This window comes from Pipra filicauda, unplaced genomic scaffold (genome assembly GCF_003945595.2).
Source record: "Pipra filicauda isolate LSUMZ 115617 unplaced genomic scaffold, ASM394559v2 scaffold500_size419342_pilon, whole genome shotgun sequence".
Lineage (NCBI taxonomy): Eukaryota > Metazoa > Chordata > Aves > Passeriformes > Pipridae > Pipra > Pipra filicauda.
Window position 1 is genome coordinate 371662 of NW_024104644.1, and position 18021 is coordinate 389682.

General features: G+C 46.7%; 1 protein-coding gene across 7 annotated transcripts in view; it reads right to left on the minus strand.

Annotated features, from left to right (window-relative positions):
• Nucleotides 1-18021, minus strand: part of EXD3 (exonuclease 3'-5' domain containing 3) — a 226210-nt gene that overhangs the window by 179777 nt on the left and 28412 nt on the right. For 5 of the 7 annotated variants that reach the window (XM_039386779.1, XM_039386781.1, XM_039386782.1 and 2 more), the window contains exons 3-7: nt 15266-15436; nt 13852-14019; nt 3560-3613; nt 2954-3093; nt 2084-2184 (exon numbers count right to left, since the gene is read on the minus strand). In XM_039386779.1, the coding sequence (XP_039242713.1) occupies nt 2084-2184; nt 2954-3093; nt 3560-3613; nt 13852-14019; nt 15266-15436 (634 nt within the window). Of the gene's footprint in view, nt 1-2083; nt 2185-2953; nt 3094-3559; nt 3614-11382; nt 11459-13851; nt 14020-15265; nt 15437-18021 lie in introns of those variants that run through there. The other 2 variants (XM_039386780.1, XM_027720437.2) reach the window with 2 other exon arrangements.

An 18021-nucleotide genomic window follows, 5' to 3' on the forward strand; every position in this document is an offset into this window, starting at 1 on the left:
GATAGTAAAATCTGAAAGTCGATTTGGAACTGCAAGAACTGAGTCACACACAAGTTTGCCTCCTCATACCCAGAAACCCCATCCTCCTCCAGCTGTTCTCACCAAAGCCACTTCCCTCTCTGCTGCTGCTCTCAGGCTTCCACGGTGAGGGGGAGTCACAGCGAGGAGGAGACCGAAAGCAGCAGCAGGAGCCGTGGCAGCAGATGAGCCCCCAGCCAGGTGGGATGACAAGAAGTGTGAGCTCTACCTCACTGCAAGTTTTTGGGGAAGCTGCTCAGAACAAGAGTCATGAGGGGTTCTTTCATCTGTATGCTTTGCCCAGTCTGCTGCCTTCTTGCACACTATTTCATCGCAGTCGGACCTGCTTCCACTATCAATGCAGAAAGAACACCCAGAAATTCAGCAAAAGGGAGGGGAGAGGTGGGAAGACAAGGAAAGCCACGTTGTTCCAGCTGCCAGCCTTTCCCAACTCAGTTCCAGTATGACCAGTGCTAAGGCAGCAATTCCTCTGCAGGGCATTCTTCCCTTTCCAAAGCACTTCAAAGGAGACTGACTGCCACAGCTCAGCAAAGTGTGAATTCCTGCTCATAACTGCATGTGATATTATGCAAAAAATAAACACCATTTTTCACATATGGGACTATGACAGTCATCCAGCACTGCTTTTATCTGCCCAAAGTCTAAACCAGTCACCCACATACCCTCTCACTTCAGAAGAGGTGGGCAGCCTTCTTGAGCAAGGCCTTACCCTGCCCTGCAGACACTGCAGTTTGCATGGGATAAATGTCTGGAAGTGCAGGCAGGAATGGGATCTGTATCTGCCTCAAGGAACCTCCTCACCAGTGAACGGCTGTGGAGGACTGGCAAGATTTGGCCATTATTATCAGCAGCTACAACATCTAGAAACCAGCAGCAGGTTGAAGCAGACTGCATCCCACAGAGTGCACCTGAGACCCACACCTACATGCTCCTCTCCTGATTTTTTTTTCTTTAATTATTATTTCTCAGGATTTTGCATGTGAACAGTTATATTATTTCACCTCTACTGTTATATCATACCCTTGGTAGACCTTTCATAAGGAAAGGGAACAACTCAACTCCCTTTACAGATCATCAAAGACAACACAGCTGACTGAATGCCCAACCCTGTCAAGGAGGAAAAATTACTGAAGACTAGTGAACTCCTGGGAAGGTTTTAATTTCTAAATAAATCACCCCCCATATGTCTCAGCTTTCACAGCAACGTGCCATGTTTAATTATATCCACTTCTACTCCAATGAAGGTTTGCAAGGTTTAACTTGTTAACTTTTGAACACCAGTCTGAAGATGGAAGATTAATATGCAATAGTGTTCCTGACAGGTGTAATAAGCCCACAATTTGTGGTTAGAAAACACTTTCAGTCCAAGAAAAGAGAATTGCATATTGTGGGTTGATGATGGAAAGCTCTGCAGGGTAAAAGCTAACGGTGCACCCAAAGGGGTCTGATGCAAGGTCCTAAAGAGAAGGAAACATCAACAGTTCCTGCCAGCAACCAAAGCAAAGCAGATTTTGTTAGGTAACTGATATCTGCAGGTGAAGCAGATCTGTTCAGTGACAGAAGATGTGCCACTTCTAAGGCTGCAGGAGCCTTAAAATTCCCTACCACCAACCCTAGTTTATACAAAGAATACAAAGGGCTCTGAGGCTCCTGCTTCCAAAGGGTTATCTCCTCCCAGCTGACGGACCCGTAGCTCAAGAAAACAGATCCCCAATGAATAATGACTTGCCTCTTACGTGAGAGGAATGGAGTCATAACTCAGAGCTGACCATGGTGTGTTTATGCAGAGCCATGCTGAGGTCAGGATTTATTCCATATCATGGCAGAAACAGCTTATTAGTCAACAGCACTTCATTCTTAGACAGCACAAAGTGATAATTCCCATAACTTACCAGCTTTGTTTTTCAGGATCATTAATTAAACCCTGAAACTCCCCAAGATAAATGACAGCAGAAATTCCTTGATGAACATGGAAGAAGACAAATTGACTTTGTGTGTTCTTTATTGCTGACATAACTCCACAATATATTGCAATATCCTGTACCTGGATCTACGTGGAATCGGTCCAGGAGCCTGAAGACCAGCTTGCTGAGTGTTCTGTGGTTAAATTTTTCTGGTTTGTATCTGGACAAGCCTTGATATGGTCTGTAACAACATCAGAAATACATACCTGTGGCATCACCTAAAGGATGTTTTCCAAATAGCAGATATTTAACAGCAGAGGGATTGGGGTTTGCTGGTGTTGGTAGGGACAAGGTACAGCAAAAAGCCAACAGTACAACCACACAAATTTCAGTCAATGACTGAAGCAAGTCTAGAAGTTCATTTTAAAGAAAGTGAGCAATTCCTTCTCATCTCTTTTTCAGAGCTAAGACTGCAAGTATTGCAGCTACACCGTGACTCTGACTGTGCTGCTGGGTCTGTGACTGGCAGGAGTTATTCTAGTGAGAGGCAAGTCAGAAATTAGAACACGCACCACAATTTGACAAGCACATGAAGGTTAACCACTTGCATCTCTTGTTTTTCTGCCACTTCATCACAGTATTATCTTCCTGCCAAACCTGTACAACCGATACTGAAACTCACCCTTGTCTGCAGCAGAGCACAAGAGGCTGATAGCTCCAGCCTCCTTTTGACACTGCTCTGTTACTGGGATGTGCTGCACAGGTTTCATTGCACTCCTGCTCCTGGTAGGAACGGAGCATCTGTCAAGAGCAACAACTCCTCTGTCCTGCAGGTCGGGGCGCTTGAGAAGGCTCTGGCACAGACACCAGAATTTCCCCTTCCTCAGCTCAAAGTCAATCTTTTGCACTGCCTTACGCTGAGACACGATTGCAGACAGACAACCAGGGAACACACTGTGCTCTGGCAGCACCTTGGCCTGGCTGTTCAGAAAGACAACAAGTGTTTCTACCTTGTGATGTCTCTGATGTTGACACCAGGTTCACACCACGAGTCCAGGATCTGCAGGAGCTTGCTCTGGAGCTCAGGATATTCTCCCACATAATCTTCCACCACATTGACTTTATCCTGGAGCAGCAGTGGGATGCACATCTAGGATAAGAAAAGACCTCTGATCCCCACGGAGCCCACGGAAGGCACGGAGAAGGTCCATGACTAAATCCTAGCAGAGGACTGTCCCATTCCCTGCATCCCAGACACAGTGAGCAAGTCCCAACCCCCTGCTTAGCCCACCAGTGCTGCCTATGAGAGTGCTCTGACGTTTTAGCAAATATTAGCAAAGCTTCAGTGCAGCAAAAGCACTGACCTCCACCCTAGTGCTGAACACAGCAAGGATTTGTTGTAACAGAGGTTGCAGCCAGAAACACAGGGCAGGAGGCTGGAATGGGGTCAAACGAAATACATTCTGTGCCTAACCTGGATGTAAAGGTACATCATCAATGCAATAGGTACTTCTGGGGAATGAAGTAAAGCCTCAAGTGAAAGGCAGCATGATGGATGTCCTGCTGAACAAAAGGTGGATCTGATGACAGAGGAGCCTGCAGAGGAAATGACTCACCTTCTCCACATCTTGATCTGGCTGTAATTTCAGCTTAATACTCAGTATGGCTGCCTAGAAAATATAAATAAAAAAAGTTGTGTATTTAGAAGAACCCCACAGTGGATAAATGGGCTATTATACACATTTTTAATGTGTTAATTATTTCCGTTATGTTGTCAAGCACAAATCCTGCAAACATTTGGTCACAGACATTCCACTTCCAAATGTACAAGAACACTCGTGGCAGACCTGCATATCATGATTAGCAACATCTCCTGGAGCAAAAATTAAAGATCACGTTGTCAGGCAAAAAGAGAGAAAGTGAAGCACTTGGATAAAACCAGCTGAGATGGCTACTTCCTATCCATGCACGGTAAAAAACACCTGACCCAGCACACCTTTCTGAGACTCTGAAGTTCTGTAAAATAGTTGGATTTTGTGAAAGCAACTCAAGATTTAGAACACCCTGAAATCAAGAGGTTTCAGTTTTCCCACTTCCTGTGTTGCTCCACACCCCTGACAGCACCAAGGTTCACCAGAGGCAGCAAGATGGGAAGCACTGTATTTCTCCCTTTTGTGGGATTTCCAAATCTTTCATAAGCCAAGACCTACCACATTCACAAATTGCCTCCAAATCAGGATCTTCTGCAGCAAGGAACCTGCTGGGCTGAACTGCAGGAACTCAGGCTCAGGAGAGCTGGTTCAGCCACTGCCCGTCCCATCCCAGCTGGGGATTACAGGAATGGAGGAAGCTCTAACTGTGCATTGCTTGGGAGGCACAGACACCAATTAGGATTTACAGTAGTTAATACTATCTAATTTCTGAAGTGTGTAAGAACACTTCGATCTCAAATACAGAATAAGCATATAGTGGGTTGCTTTAATATAGTGCATTGTGCCAGTAATTGGAGTAATAAGGGCAGGGAGCCTTTGAGCACCTCTGTGTCTTAGTGCTGAACAGGGAACAAGGGAATGAGGAGGTTTTACAGAAGTGTCCTTCTAACTGCTTTGCAAAGTTAGGCTGTATTTTCCAGAACGATTCTAAGCAGTATTGAAAACACTAACCCTGCCATAGCATGTGTGTAATGCTGAGCACTACATGGAACCCACCGAGTTCACAAATGCCTGTTTACTCAAATGTGGATAAAACCAGTGTGGTAGGGCTTGGCGGAAAAGCTCTTCTCTTCCACAGATTTCTCTGCTCTCTGTGATGGATTTTGATTTGAGAGAAGGATTTGCATTTTAGAACTGCGTTATTTGTTAGAATGTAGAATCATAGAATGGTTTAGTTCCAACCCCCCTGCCGTGAGCAGGATGTCCCTGGCGCTCTGGATGGATCAGGGCGCTCAGAGCCTCCATCCAGCCTGACCTGGAATTTTTCCAGGAATGGAATATCCACAGCTTCTCTGGGCAACCTGTGCCAGTGTACCACCACCCTCACTGTAAAAAAATCCCTTATATCTAATCTAAATCTCCCCTCTGTTAGTTCAAAACCATCACCCCTTGTCCTACCCCTGCAGGCCCTGCTAAAATGTTTGTCCCCATCTTTCTTATTGGCCCCCTAATATGTAAGCAAACATAATGCAGGAACAGATGTGCCTTTCCCCAAGGAAACACAACCCCCACCACTACACGTCACATGCATGAAACCTTTCTAGAAAGATTTAACCAAAAAAGTACCCTAAGTGGGGGCAGGCACACACTTTGAAATCCATTTTCTGTGATCTCTCCCAGCATTTGAGTGACACCTGAACTCAGCCCATCACTGGCAGCACGTGTTCTGCAGAGCCAGCCAAGCCCCACAGATACCTCACAGCTCATCTGAGCCTTGCTCACGGCAGGAGCCGTGGATTATGTTACTTTCTGGGGAATTCATGCCTGTGTTTCATCCACTGCACCACAGACTGAGTGTGCAAAAGCAGAAAACCAATGCACATCATGGAAGTTCGGCTGTTAAATCCTTCTGTCCCAATTAGCAGTTGGAAAACATTAGTTTTTTATGTTTGCTTTGGGTTTGGGTTTGGGTTTGGGAGGTCTTAGGGGGGGTTTGGTTTTTTGAACACTGAAAGCCCAGGCTTCATCCTCAAAAGAGAAATCAAGAGAGGAGCTTTAAGTGACAAAAGCAGAAACCACCATTAATACAGAGACTGCTACAAATGGGTACTGGACAGAAAGGTACATGAGCAGCGTTCGGCCCAACTAAACCTCAGCCAAATCTCTTACTCCAGACTATTCCAACTCTTAGAGGCCAATAGCTCCTCTGCTCCACAAGCATCAAGTTCCTTTTCTCTCAAATTATCAGTTTTACATCCCAAAGTTCAAACCGAGTGATTATTCTCCACTGGCAGACAAGTCGAAGGGTGCTACTTCTGGTTTGGACCTGAAGAAGGGGCTTGGGACTCCAAAGCTTTGGCAGCTGGTTTTGTTTTTCCCCCAGCTCCTCAGTTTGCTGAATTAAAAGAAATCATAAAAAAAAAAAGACTTGCAACTCTCCAAACCCTGTTTCACCATTTGATCTCGTGAGTACCTTTATTGCGCCGTTAGCTTTAACGTGCAACATCCAGCGGTTCCCTAATGGCTTTTTAATGTTCAGATTAACCTAATTGCAGCCCTGTTATCTAAATGGCAAAGCTTTATCTCCAGCTCTATTAACTGTACAGATGACTTAATCAGATGAACATGCATGGTGTCAGGTTGGGTTTTCCTCTTTTCCTGGTTGGATATTCCACCCTGTACCAAAGGGTGTAGATGTAGATGTTCATTTGTCCAGAGCATGGAGAGCCCTCACCTTCCCACCCCAGGGCTGGCAGACCCAGCTCCACCACACCAGGGCTGGAGGACAGAGGAACTTCAAGCAGATCACGCATAGATTCATAGAATCCTTAAGGTTAGAAAAGACCTTTAAGTTTACCAAGTCCAACCGTCAACCCAGCACCGCCACCACGTTCACCACTAAACCATGTCCCCGAGTGCCACATCCATATGTCTTTGAACAGTTCCAGGGATGGCGAATCCACCACTGCTCTGGCAGCTGTTCCAAAGCTTTACATAAGCTGGTTTTTAACAGCAATTTAACATCCTCCAGCTCAAGGTGGTGATGGAGCAGCCACACCAGTAGTGCTGCTGGCAGAACCTTCCCTCAGCAGGGAACACCAGCAGCCTTGTCCACACTTGGAACTGAACCTGGAAGAAGCAGCATGACCCGGGCCCCTGGAACAAGCACCAGGCTGGATCGCAGGTTGCAGTTACAGGGGCTGGCGGCCGAGCAGGGAGGACAAGAGAGATAACATCAGCGTGTTTACAATGGGAATAGCAAGAGAAGAGATATGAGTAACTGTAATAAAGATGAAAGCACTTGGCAGCTGTGTCTGTGGTCTCAACTTCGAGCTATTTTAAGATTTTGTTTTGTTATTATCGTGTTTTGAATTGTTTCACTCCACAAACAAGTTTTGTGTAAAACGACCCTATTTTTAACAGTCTGTTTATAGCTGATAAGATCTCCAGCAAAGCAACACCTCATTCGCAGGCTCATTTTGTAGTTAGAAAACAAACACTTCAATGAGGCTGTAACTGAACGGGTGAGAATCCCCCTCCCCACCCAGAACCAGCATTCCCCACCTGCAGTGCTGCACTCCCAGGCTGGGCTGGAAGGTGAGCCAGGGGAGCTGGAAGGTGGCAATCCCATTCATCCAAGTGTAGATCCTCAGGCTGGGTCAGCGGGGCAACACAAATCCTCAGCAGCAGATACCCCTCTCCCCACTTCACCAGCTGACCATTCAGAGCAAAAAATCGAGTTAGGATGCAGGAACGTGGGGAAGCTCTGGGAATGCTGAGATACTGGCAGCTTATCAGGGTCTACTCACATGCTCAAACTCCAAAGAGAACGTGTTATTGTCGGGGTTGGTGGTACAAGGAGCCTTTTCACAAAAATACATTTCATACACAGAGAGTTTCTAGCATGTAATCTAATAACAGCAATAATTAGCATTATTGCTGCACCTAACAATATTCAACCTGTACTAAAACCCCAGGTGATAACAAACGTGAGGAACGCTGATCCCTCTCTTGCCTTGAACCCCCAAGTGTACACAGGAGAGCTACATGATGAAGCCACTGCTTAGTACAGGAGAAAAGCTGATGGCCCATTACCTAATTCAAATCCTGTCAAAGCTCCTGAGTCTTCTCATCCTCAGGGATCTGTGGGTCATTCTTTACTTAATGGTGGTGAAAGCAAAAATCCTATTTGGACATTTTGCAACAGTTTAGTCTCCCAAGGACAGACACCTAAAATATAGCAAAGGGCTGGCTGAGGCCAGGGGAGATCCAAACCTACATTGAATTCTACCTAAACCGTGTGTAGGTGCATTGACCAAAGGATGGGGGAAGTTTCCCAAACTTGACATGTCGAGGCCCAGCCAGGAGCACCAGAACACTCCTCTTGTCACGCGATTGCAACACTGAGAGCATGGGAAAGTGGGGAGTGTTTCGAGGTGAGTGCACGGCCCAGAGCACCCTGCACCAACAGCTGATCCTCTCGCCTTGTTTTGAATGCAATTGGCTCTGTCTCATCTAAAAATGACTATTCTTTCCACGTACAGCATGAGGTGCAGGAAGCCACACAAGATCTTATCTGCAAGGGCATGTGCACTTGGGTGGTGTCTACACTGACAATTTAGGCAATTTTCCCACAGTGGGGTTCACATCAGAAGAATAACCTCTTCAGTAGAACTGCTTGGAGTGGTGATGCACGACAGATACCAGTGGTTTCTGATGACTCCTGTGTTACTTAGCTCTGCTTGCAAGTTGGGACAGCACAAGGGTAAATAAGTCTGTGCCTGACTTAGTGCACTATTTCTGAACCAAAGGCAAATGAATTTCTGAAAACCCATAGAATAAACCAAACAACAAAACCAGACTTTGCAGAGGAGGATCCAACGTCACCTCCAGGAAAATCACAGTGATCAAAGCTTGGATAATGGCAGAAATAACTGAGTAAAAGGCACATCAGGTATTAATCACTGGGCACATCTGGTTTGTGTGTTGGAATCACTCATTTCAAACTTGTGGCTCATCAGCTTTGCTGGAGTTCTGAGTGCATTCCTGCACAGCGTATGACATCAGGTTCGATGGTTGATTGCTTCCTGCTCAAAGGGCATTCGACACACACAGCTGGTTGAGGAGAAAGTCTGCAGAAATGAGGAAAACACAAGATTTCTCAGGTCCACTCTCAAAGGACCATGAAGGAGTAGGACCATCTACATGAAGCAGTGACAGGTTACTCCTAGCTAAAGGATTTGAGGTGGAGAAGTAAAAGTCAAGGTTGGAATATGCCTGTGCACAGATGAGGGGAGGAGGCAACTGAGACCAACGCTTCTATGATTTGTCTTCCTCAGGTCACTCAGCAGTTTTAAATGGGGTTTAACTGGTCAGTGCCCCCTCCAGTACTCCTTTGGAGCACTGCCCAAGGCTCCTGTGGGCTCAGGCCACCCACCTTCCCAGATCCACATTCTCTGTACGGTTGGATCTGCTGCTCATCCTCCTGGCTTCTCCCAGAGCCCAGAAGTGCTGGCAGGAGGAGCAGAGCACTACCATCTCATTTACGATTTCCCAGCATCGTTCAAGCTCCTTCCCCGCCATTCCCCAGGCAGAGGCCAAGAGCAGAGCCACTCCCAAAGCCACAGGGTCGGGAGCAGGTGGCAGTGGCCCATGCACGGCCTGTGGGTTTGGCTCCCTCTGCTCTGGAGGGGCATCATCTGGCAGGAAACTGCCAGTAAAGCTGTCCTTGAGCAGCAGAGCAAGTTAATAGGAAAAAACGGTTGAGACTAACATCATCATCTTTAAGTGAGAAAAAACTGCTGTAACATTTTCCTTAGTTTTCCTATCCATTATAATTCTCAATTTAAAAGAAACAAGGAAAGTCAAATGCACATGCTTTAAAACACAGCAAAAGTTGAACAAGCCTTTGTATAATTAAGGTGGTGAATGGAGGGAAGCAGCAGTATCAGAGACGTTTCCCTGGCCTGAGAACAGCTCAAAAAAAGTCAGAGTGAAGGAATCCAGAATCTGATCAATGCTACCACTGATCTCTACTGACAGATCTGCAACGATACATTGTGTGCACTCCAGCACTAGGTATGAAGTAGGACTACAAACACCAACATCCCTAACTTGGTGTTCAAAGCATCATAGCACTGAAAGTGAAGGTCATGGTGGGGATTGAACTGGTCATTGTTACACCTTTGAGTATTTGTGCTCCTTTAAGTTTAACTCTGGTCAACCATCCCCCTTTCTATTACATCTGCAGGAGTATGTATTGCTGACAAAAACTTGAAATTCTCTGTCTAAACAGCTTTTTCTCTGGGTACTCCAACATATTTTATGGCAAATTTTAATTACTGAACTCTAATAGATAACCCACATTATCTTAATTGAAAGAGCAAACATTAATCAAATTTCACATATGGAATGATTCTTCCTTATATGTAGAAATTAATGGATGAAACATTAGTAAAGAAAATATACTCTGCTTTTGAAAACAGAGAAATCTGAATGGACAGCAACCGAAAAGCCTCTTAAAAACAAAACGCTACCAGCTTCATCCAATATTCTTGTTTAAGAAGCAAAGTGATGAAGGGGAGAGAAATGCTGCGAATCACCGACACAGAGAGGCTGGAGTGGGAGGTCTCTCAGGCCCAAGAATATTTCTGGTTGTCAGAGGCTAAAAAGATTATTTATTGTTTCCTTCCTAAACCCAGCTCCACTGCCACCTGTTCAGAATTTACTATAAAGCTGTTAAACAAGACGAGAACTTTGATGCTGACTGTGAAAACAAGTTTCACTGTATCTGACCCGAGCAGCACTCACTGCTGATCCAGAAGCAAAGGAATTTGATTTTTTTCTTTAAGCACAGCTATCTTTTTACCTTTATAAGCTGTTTAAAAAATGTAAATAAAATAACTCAGTGGACAATAGAGGGCATTCATCCCCCAGAAAGACAGCCGCCACCCTTAGACATGAAATATCGCAGCACATTAAGTCATGAGACCCCGCTAATCAAAGCTGACAGGGCCCTGAATGTGATTTCTGCTGAGACTTAGCGATATCATGGGGCACTGAAGCATGCACAGCCTGCCAGACTGCCCCTGTTCATGTGACAATGGCTTTTATTCCCCAAAGGGGCCTGCGAGTGACAAGAGTCCCCTTTGTCTCTGGGCTCCCGCATTCGCAGTGCAAGAGAGGTTCATTCAACCAGCCCCAGACACTCTTTGAAAGGCTGAAGTGTAACATAAGATGACCATGAAACACTAGCTTGCCTTCTGCCTACCCCTCATTCTTCTCCAGCACAGCCTGGCCTATTCAGGGCCTCTCGCAGCCCCGCTCGCGCTGCATTACCCCCGGTCTGCTGAATCCCCGCATTGTCCCGGCCCCGCACCCAGAGCCCTTCCCACACCACAGCCCCCAGCACCCAGAGCCCTTCCCACACCACATCTCCCAGCACCCATCACTCTTCCCACACCATGTTCCCCCAAAGCCCTCCCACACCATATCCTCCTGGCAGCACGGCTGGGCTCTGGCACCACTGGCTGAGGGCAGCACGGAGCCACGGCTGGCTTTGGAGGGATTCTAGGAAGGGGACAAAGCTGCTACACTTCACCTGGAACTCCCTGAGTGGGAATGCTAAACCCTCCCATCTCCCCACACTGTGGGGGCCATGATGGGCAGAGCTGGGAGCCCCTCACTCTGCTCCCAGTGCCTGGCGCTCCTCCAGCAGCTGCTCACTCCACTCACAACAGGAGGAATAAACCCCCAAAACAGCCCAGACACCTCAAACCCCCACTTACACGTCTCTGCTTTTTCCCAAGCCGCCGTACCCGCTGTTTTCCTGCATCCCGGGAGCACTAGTGCCATCCACTGGCCCAGCAGGTGCCTCCTCACCACAGCCGGAGCTGCCAAACCAGCACCGAGTCACTCCACCCGCGCCATCGTCCTGGGCCTGGCACCGCCTGGGCACGGCTGGGCACCCCCCTGACCCCTGTCCCACCACTGCCCTCCCACAGTGCCCTGAGCCTGCTCAGCCTCCCGCCAGCTCCACTAAAACCAGGCGCAAGGGAGGGCTGGATTCACTTCAGAAACAAATAACTGCCACGGCCATGCCCAGGGAGCTCTGGGATCTCATTTGCCAAAGGAAACTTTCTCCAAAACCTCCATGAGGGAAGGGAGCCTTAACCCTCTGGGCAGAGATCCATGGTTGGCAAACCACAGACAAAGGGAATAATCTTCCCTAAAATAAGTCCTGGAATCACAGACTGGTTTGGGTTGGAAGCTCATCTCATCCCACCCCCTGCCATGGGCAGGGACACCTTCCACTAGCCCAGGTTGCTCCAGGCCCCGTCCAACCTGGCCTTGGACACTTCCAGGGATGGGGCAGCCACAGCTTCTCTGGGCAACCTGTGCCAGGGCCTCACCACCCTCACAGGGAGGAATTTCCTCCCAACAACTAATTTACATTTCTCCTCTTTTAGTTTAAAACATTGCCCCTTGTCCTATCACTTTCTGCCTGTGCAAAGGTCTCCCTTACTCTTTTTTATAAGCCCCTTTTAAGTACTGAACTGTAAAACACCCAGTGTCTTATTGCAAAAACAGCATGAAAATAAATAATGGCAGTCAGGATTTGCATAGGTTTCTGTCCTTTCAGGTGAGAGACTGAAGAGCCAAAAATCCTACATGTGAATCTGCTTCACTGCTCCAGCTGAGAGATGAGGAATAGCAGGATGGACAGACACCCTCAGCCCACTGCAATGCTCAGAGCCTGAGCTCCAGGTTGTTTGGGGTTATTTGTTGTGAACTGAGGTATGTTCAGTCCCCAAGGGCAGTAAAAGATTTCCTGTTATTTTTGAAGATATTTCTATTCATCCGTCTGGTAACAAAACAAAACTAGAAGAAAGTTATGGCTGAGAGCGAGAAGCTGTTGAGGTTTCCTGTTCTTCACACTGGGAATGAGCAGCAAATGAGCTCTGCTGAGGAAGAAAGAACAGAAAAACAATTCCACAAAAAAAATTTACAGCTTTCCAAAACCAGATCTAGAAAGAACTGTGTTTCTCATGAAAACAACAAATATCTTTGGAGCCATGAACTTAAAAATCCCACTTGAATATAGTCAAATAGGACAATATTGTTACAACTGTCAAACACATTCAAAAACTTTTTGAGCAAAAGAGTGAGTCTCCAGCAGCTACCTGGGAATTTTGAACCAAATACAAAATATCTTTGTTTCAGTATTCGAAGAAATCAACATGAATGGAATTCCAGGATCTCACTTGGGATTTCAGCTTTACAGAAGAACAGGATTTTTAATACTGCTACTTGAGATTTTCCTTTTGCTAAACAAGATCAAGCTGTTCTACACTATCCAAGTGAACCACCTTCCTGGGAGAAAAAGAAACCTATAGTTTTTGTCTTTAAAACAGAAAGATCATAGAATGGTTGAGAGGGTCCTTCAAGACCACCCAGTTCCTCCCCCTGCCATGGGCAGGGACACCTTCCACTAGCCCAGGTTGCTCCAAGTCCTGTCCAACCTGGCCTTGGACACTTCCAGGGATGAGGTAGCCACAGCTTCACTGGGCAGCCTGGGCCAGGGCCTCCCCACCCTCACAGGGGAGAATTCCTTCCCAATATCTCATCTAAAGCACTGGCACTATTGTAGTTTGCTCATGAGAACGTGAGAACTCCCAAGACCACCAAGGTATATCCGTGATGCCAGAGATGCTGCAGTGCTGTAACCCCAGGGTAGAACACACAGGCTCCTGGGTGCAGTGAACTCCTGCCTGGATCAGTTACACAGTTTGAATATGAGCCTCACTGGTAAAGAGGTTTCAAAACTCCTCCAGCTGAGAATTGAGGTTGGGGCAATCACTGAGTTTTCCAAGCCCTCCGGCTGCAGGCAGGCTGGAGATAGCACAGCAGGTCTATGACTGGCTACCAAAATCCTTTCTTTTCTTGCCATGGAAAAGGAAAACAAAAAAGAACACAACCATCCCCTTAAATTCTCTAAATTAAACCCTATTAACCTATTGCTTTCAAAGGTCAGAGAAGGAGGGGAGGGAGGATTCCCTGGCATTCTGTACTCAGCTAGCAGAAAAGCTGAGGCTGGACATAGCTCCTGTACAGGGGAAGAGCCTGCTAGGCTGCTGCATTCACAGCGTGCAGCTGCTGGGATGAAATGGAATTCACATTGAAATGCATCCAAAAAAAAGGACACAGACATTCACAGAGAGCTGGGAAGGTAAATTTATTTGAAAGACATGACCTACCTCTTTGTAATCGCCCTTGAGATAAAGATGACTGACATGTTCAAGCAAATAGTTCCGGTCTGCTGTGTGGAGCTGGTAAATGCTGATCAGGGGGTCAAGCAGATTAGCTGGGCACTGGGAGAGGATTCTGAGCACACGGGCCTGCAGCTTCTTCAGCTGGATGCCAGACTTGAAAAAACCAAAAAAAAAAATCAAACATGGGTTTAGTAAAGATGGCTGAGATTCAACAGCAGTGGGAAATGCAGCTTGTTTAAACAGAATAAGCCAATTCCTTTGGAAGGGATTCTCCAATTTCCCCACGGAGTCTGCAAGCACAAATCAGAACAATATGATACACGTTATTTTCACAGCATCCAATTCAAAAACATGAAGAGTTTGCGGGATAATTCTGGAGAAGGGATAATATGGCCTTGTGCAAATGTAAAATCTGAAACTGGAAAAATGCTCTCTGAACTAGCACAGCTCTTCAGAAATTCTCCTCTCTAGTTCTCAGCAGAAAATCTTTGAATCCAGAGACGCCCCTCCAGGGAGATCTCACCTGTCAGGCATAAGAATTCCATTTCACACTCCCAGGCTTGCTCCTGGGTGCAAGAAGGGCAGGAAAAGCAAAAGCACCATCAAAAGATGCACAGACAAAGGTATTAATCCTTGTGTTTCCCACATGATCATTCATGACACAACAATTTCCCACACTCGTGACTCAGGAATTTCAGTGGCAGTAGCACTTTGCTGCACTTTGCAGATCCTGTAATGGCAGAGCTCAACATCTAACCAGAGCCATTTGGAAAAATGTGAAAGGAAGCAACACAAATATAAAAGTATCCTGCAGTTCAGAGCCAACAGCTTATAGGAAAGAGAAAATCTCTTTTCCGTATAGGTCAGAATATGTAAAGGCAGAAGGAATGGTAAACATTAGGAAGTATAATCTGATGACCTAACATTACAGAACTAATCATTCGGCTGCTGAAAAGGCAGACTGTTCCCATTTTCTGCATTCCCACCATATGGCAGGAGTTAAGCAATCCTACAGTAACTGGCTTCTATTTGCAGAGTTGGAAGAACACACAGAGCAGATTACTGCAACTGGGTTTATCCTGACAGCAGGGATGTGAGTTCCAGTGGGAGAGCCTCCAGCCTGGAAAGGCTGCAAGATCAACGCTCCATCGAAGTGGTTTGATCTGGAAAGCTGGAAAGCCCAACTTGGGAAGGGAAACAGAGCTCTGGCATCACAGCTTCCAATATGATTTCATTTTCAGACCAGCATGCCACAGACAACAACATCTCAGTAAGAGTTTCACACCTTGTCACACTGTGTATAAGGCTACAGAGAAGATGCTGGACTATGGAATAAAGTGAAAGTGGAGATACTTGAGGCACATTAAAATCAGTCCCTCTCTCCCAACTCTCTTCTAACCTGTGGAACAGCAGGATGCTCTTTTATCCAAAGCTGCAGCTCTGTGGTGATGTAATACCCCAGGGAATGCCCTTTCCCCTTCCAATCACTGCTGTTCTCCAGCATGGCCAGGAGTCCTGCCAAAGGGTCCTCCAGTCCGGCAAAGCCCCGCCTGACTTCTTCCTTGAGCTGCTGAGATACAAAACCACATTGTCACGTACAAAAAGATTAGTGAATCCTCCCTTCCCCCAGCTGAACACAAAGCTTTATTTTTTTAAATTTAATCTATTCAGAGAGGTAACTGTTGCTATTCAGCCACCATCCGCGCCTCCAGTGACTTTTCATGTCATTACAGATTCCTTCATGGCTCACTGCACCTCAAACCCAATGGGAAAAGCAGCAATTGTCCACACTAATTATCCCATAAAGACAGAGAAGTTGTTCTGTGGGGCAGACAAAGGGGCTTGGGATTTGGGGGAGGGGGAGAAAAGAAGAGAGCTGGAGAGAGGGGTGTTATTAGGAAAACGGCAATACCGAAGGTAGAGAATTGGGTTCAAAAACCTGCTCATCTAACAGACTTACACGAGCACAGTGTATGAACCTCCTCATTCCTGCACCACAAACTTGCCCATTTGACCTTATCCCCACTTCAGCCACAATGGCTCCTCAGCATAACTGGAATATTTGGGAATCTTAAAATAATTTGGATTTTGCACACAGGGTCAAAATGAATGAAATATCTGAGTTCAAACTCTGTCAGACTGCCATTCTCCAAATCTGTGCTCCTGTCCCCAAACCTCCCTGAGCAGGGTATTCTCTGCTGACCACCTACAGCCCCTGCATGTCAGGCATCGCACACCTCCGAGAGACTAAAGGCCCTGCAAAGGGGCTTGGAACATGGGAAAACTCCATGCCATAAATCTTAGGAATCCCAGGGTGATGTGTTTAGAAATGTGAAGGAATTGGACCCTCACTTTGTGAATGTTAATAGGCTACTTACTACCCATCTGGTAGAAGTGATAAATTAGCAGTACTGAGCAATATCTCTATAATGTTTACATTAGAAGTAGTTTCCAAGGAGCTGGGAGGGTTGGCAGGGTGAGGAAGTGGCATCCTCAGTACCCACACAGGACCTCTCACTGCATGGTACATGCACCAGCGTGGAGCAGGGCAAAGGCAGAGACAGAAGACAAGAAATGACTGAGAGCAGCTGCTCTCTTTCTTTTCTGGCTAAAAAGCCAAATCCAAAAGATGCTCATTCCTGCTGCAGCCAGCACTTGTAATTTACTGTATATCATGGCCCCAGTCAGAGCTTCCAATGGAAACAACATAAAGTTTGAAGAACGACATGGAAAACAAAAGAAAATCTACAGAAAATCTGCCAATGAATTTGTTCTTTTTTATTCATCGACAATATTTACTGGAAGACAGTCATTTTCCAGAGTGTCTTTCATGTCTGGAAAAACCACAGAACCTATCGTTTACAACAGAAACTGTTTCTTTCTCACTAGACTATCAAAGGCAGCATGAAAAAGCTGATGACTAACAAAGATGTGACTTCAGATAAGAGATTTCTCCCTGCAAGTAATTTTCCCTGTGGCAAGAGTTCGCTTCAACTTCACTGGGAGATGCAGCAGAAGGCAAAGCCGAGCTCTTATCCAACCACAAACATCCAATACAACAGCCAAAGGAAAACAAAGCAACTTGCCAACTCAATTGCACTGCTTAGAAACGGCTTTTTTCCCCCCAAAGCCCCACTTCAGCACATTCAGAGCTTCCACCACACTGCTCAACTCCTCCTTGGGCTGGAGTCCGAGCCTGGGCTTTGGCGGGCTGGGTTCCAGCAGACACCAGGTCCTGCTGGCACGGGCAGAGCAGCTCCCAGCACTGACCCCGCTGCCAGCAGCATGAACTGCGCTCATCCGGACTGAATCTGGCCTTGGTACCAGCCAGGCCACGACAAGCTGGGAAAAAGCCTCCCTGCAGCCCTCGGAGCAAGCTGAAGCCTTCAACCATGAGGTGTGGAGTCTGAGGGGGAAAAGCAAAACCAGAAAGGGCATGAGACACCTGAATCAGAGAGGAAAGAGTGCTGTGCTCCCTGGCTCATCCCCCTGCCAGAGAAGGATTCCTCTCAGACATAACTGCCATTTCCATTTCAATTGATTCCCATGGCAGGGAATGCTCCTTGGGGGATTTCTACAGCCTGACAGATCATGGGAATAGGAAAATGCTGCTGATGCTCAAACTACACACTTCTTCATTCAGCTTTGGTCCCTTATTTCCAGTCACACAGCTCCAGGCAGTCTGTGGATGCTTCCTGGTTATTCCAGAACCGTCTTTCCTATGTAGAAAATGACCATTTCTTATACCCACGTTCCAGAACTGAGGTCATGCCATGGCAGACACTCTCCTGCCCATGGTCACTGATTTGAGACCAAGGGCTGATTCTCCCAAGTTCACAGACAATATTCACTTACAGGCACACACAGTAAGAGGCAAAGAAGCTCCTGCCATTTTCCTGGCAGTGGAGCAGACTGAGCTGTATTTAAACAAACTTCCCTCAGTTATTTGGGGTGGCAGCAGCAGCACAACACTCCTGAGCCGCACAGAGAGGGCAGGGCAGCCCTGCCCCTTAAGAGTCCACACTTGCTGTGGGTGCATGACCCTAGGCAGGGATCAGCCCATCTCAGTCACAGCGTGACCAGCACATGTCAGAACCCACTGGGACATTCCTGCTGAGCTTCCCTCACCAGCTGGTCCCACCACAGGCCTCCTCA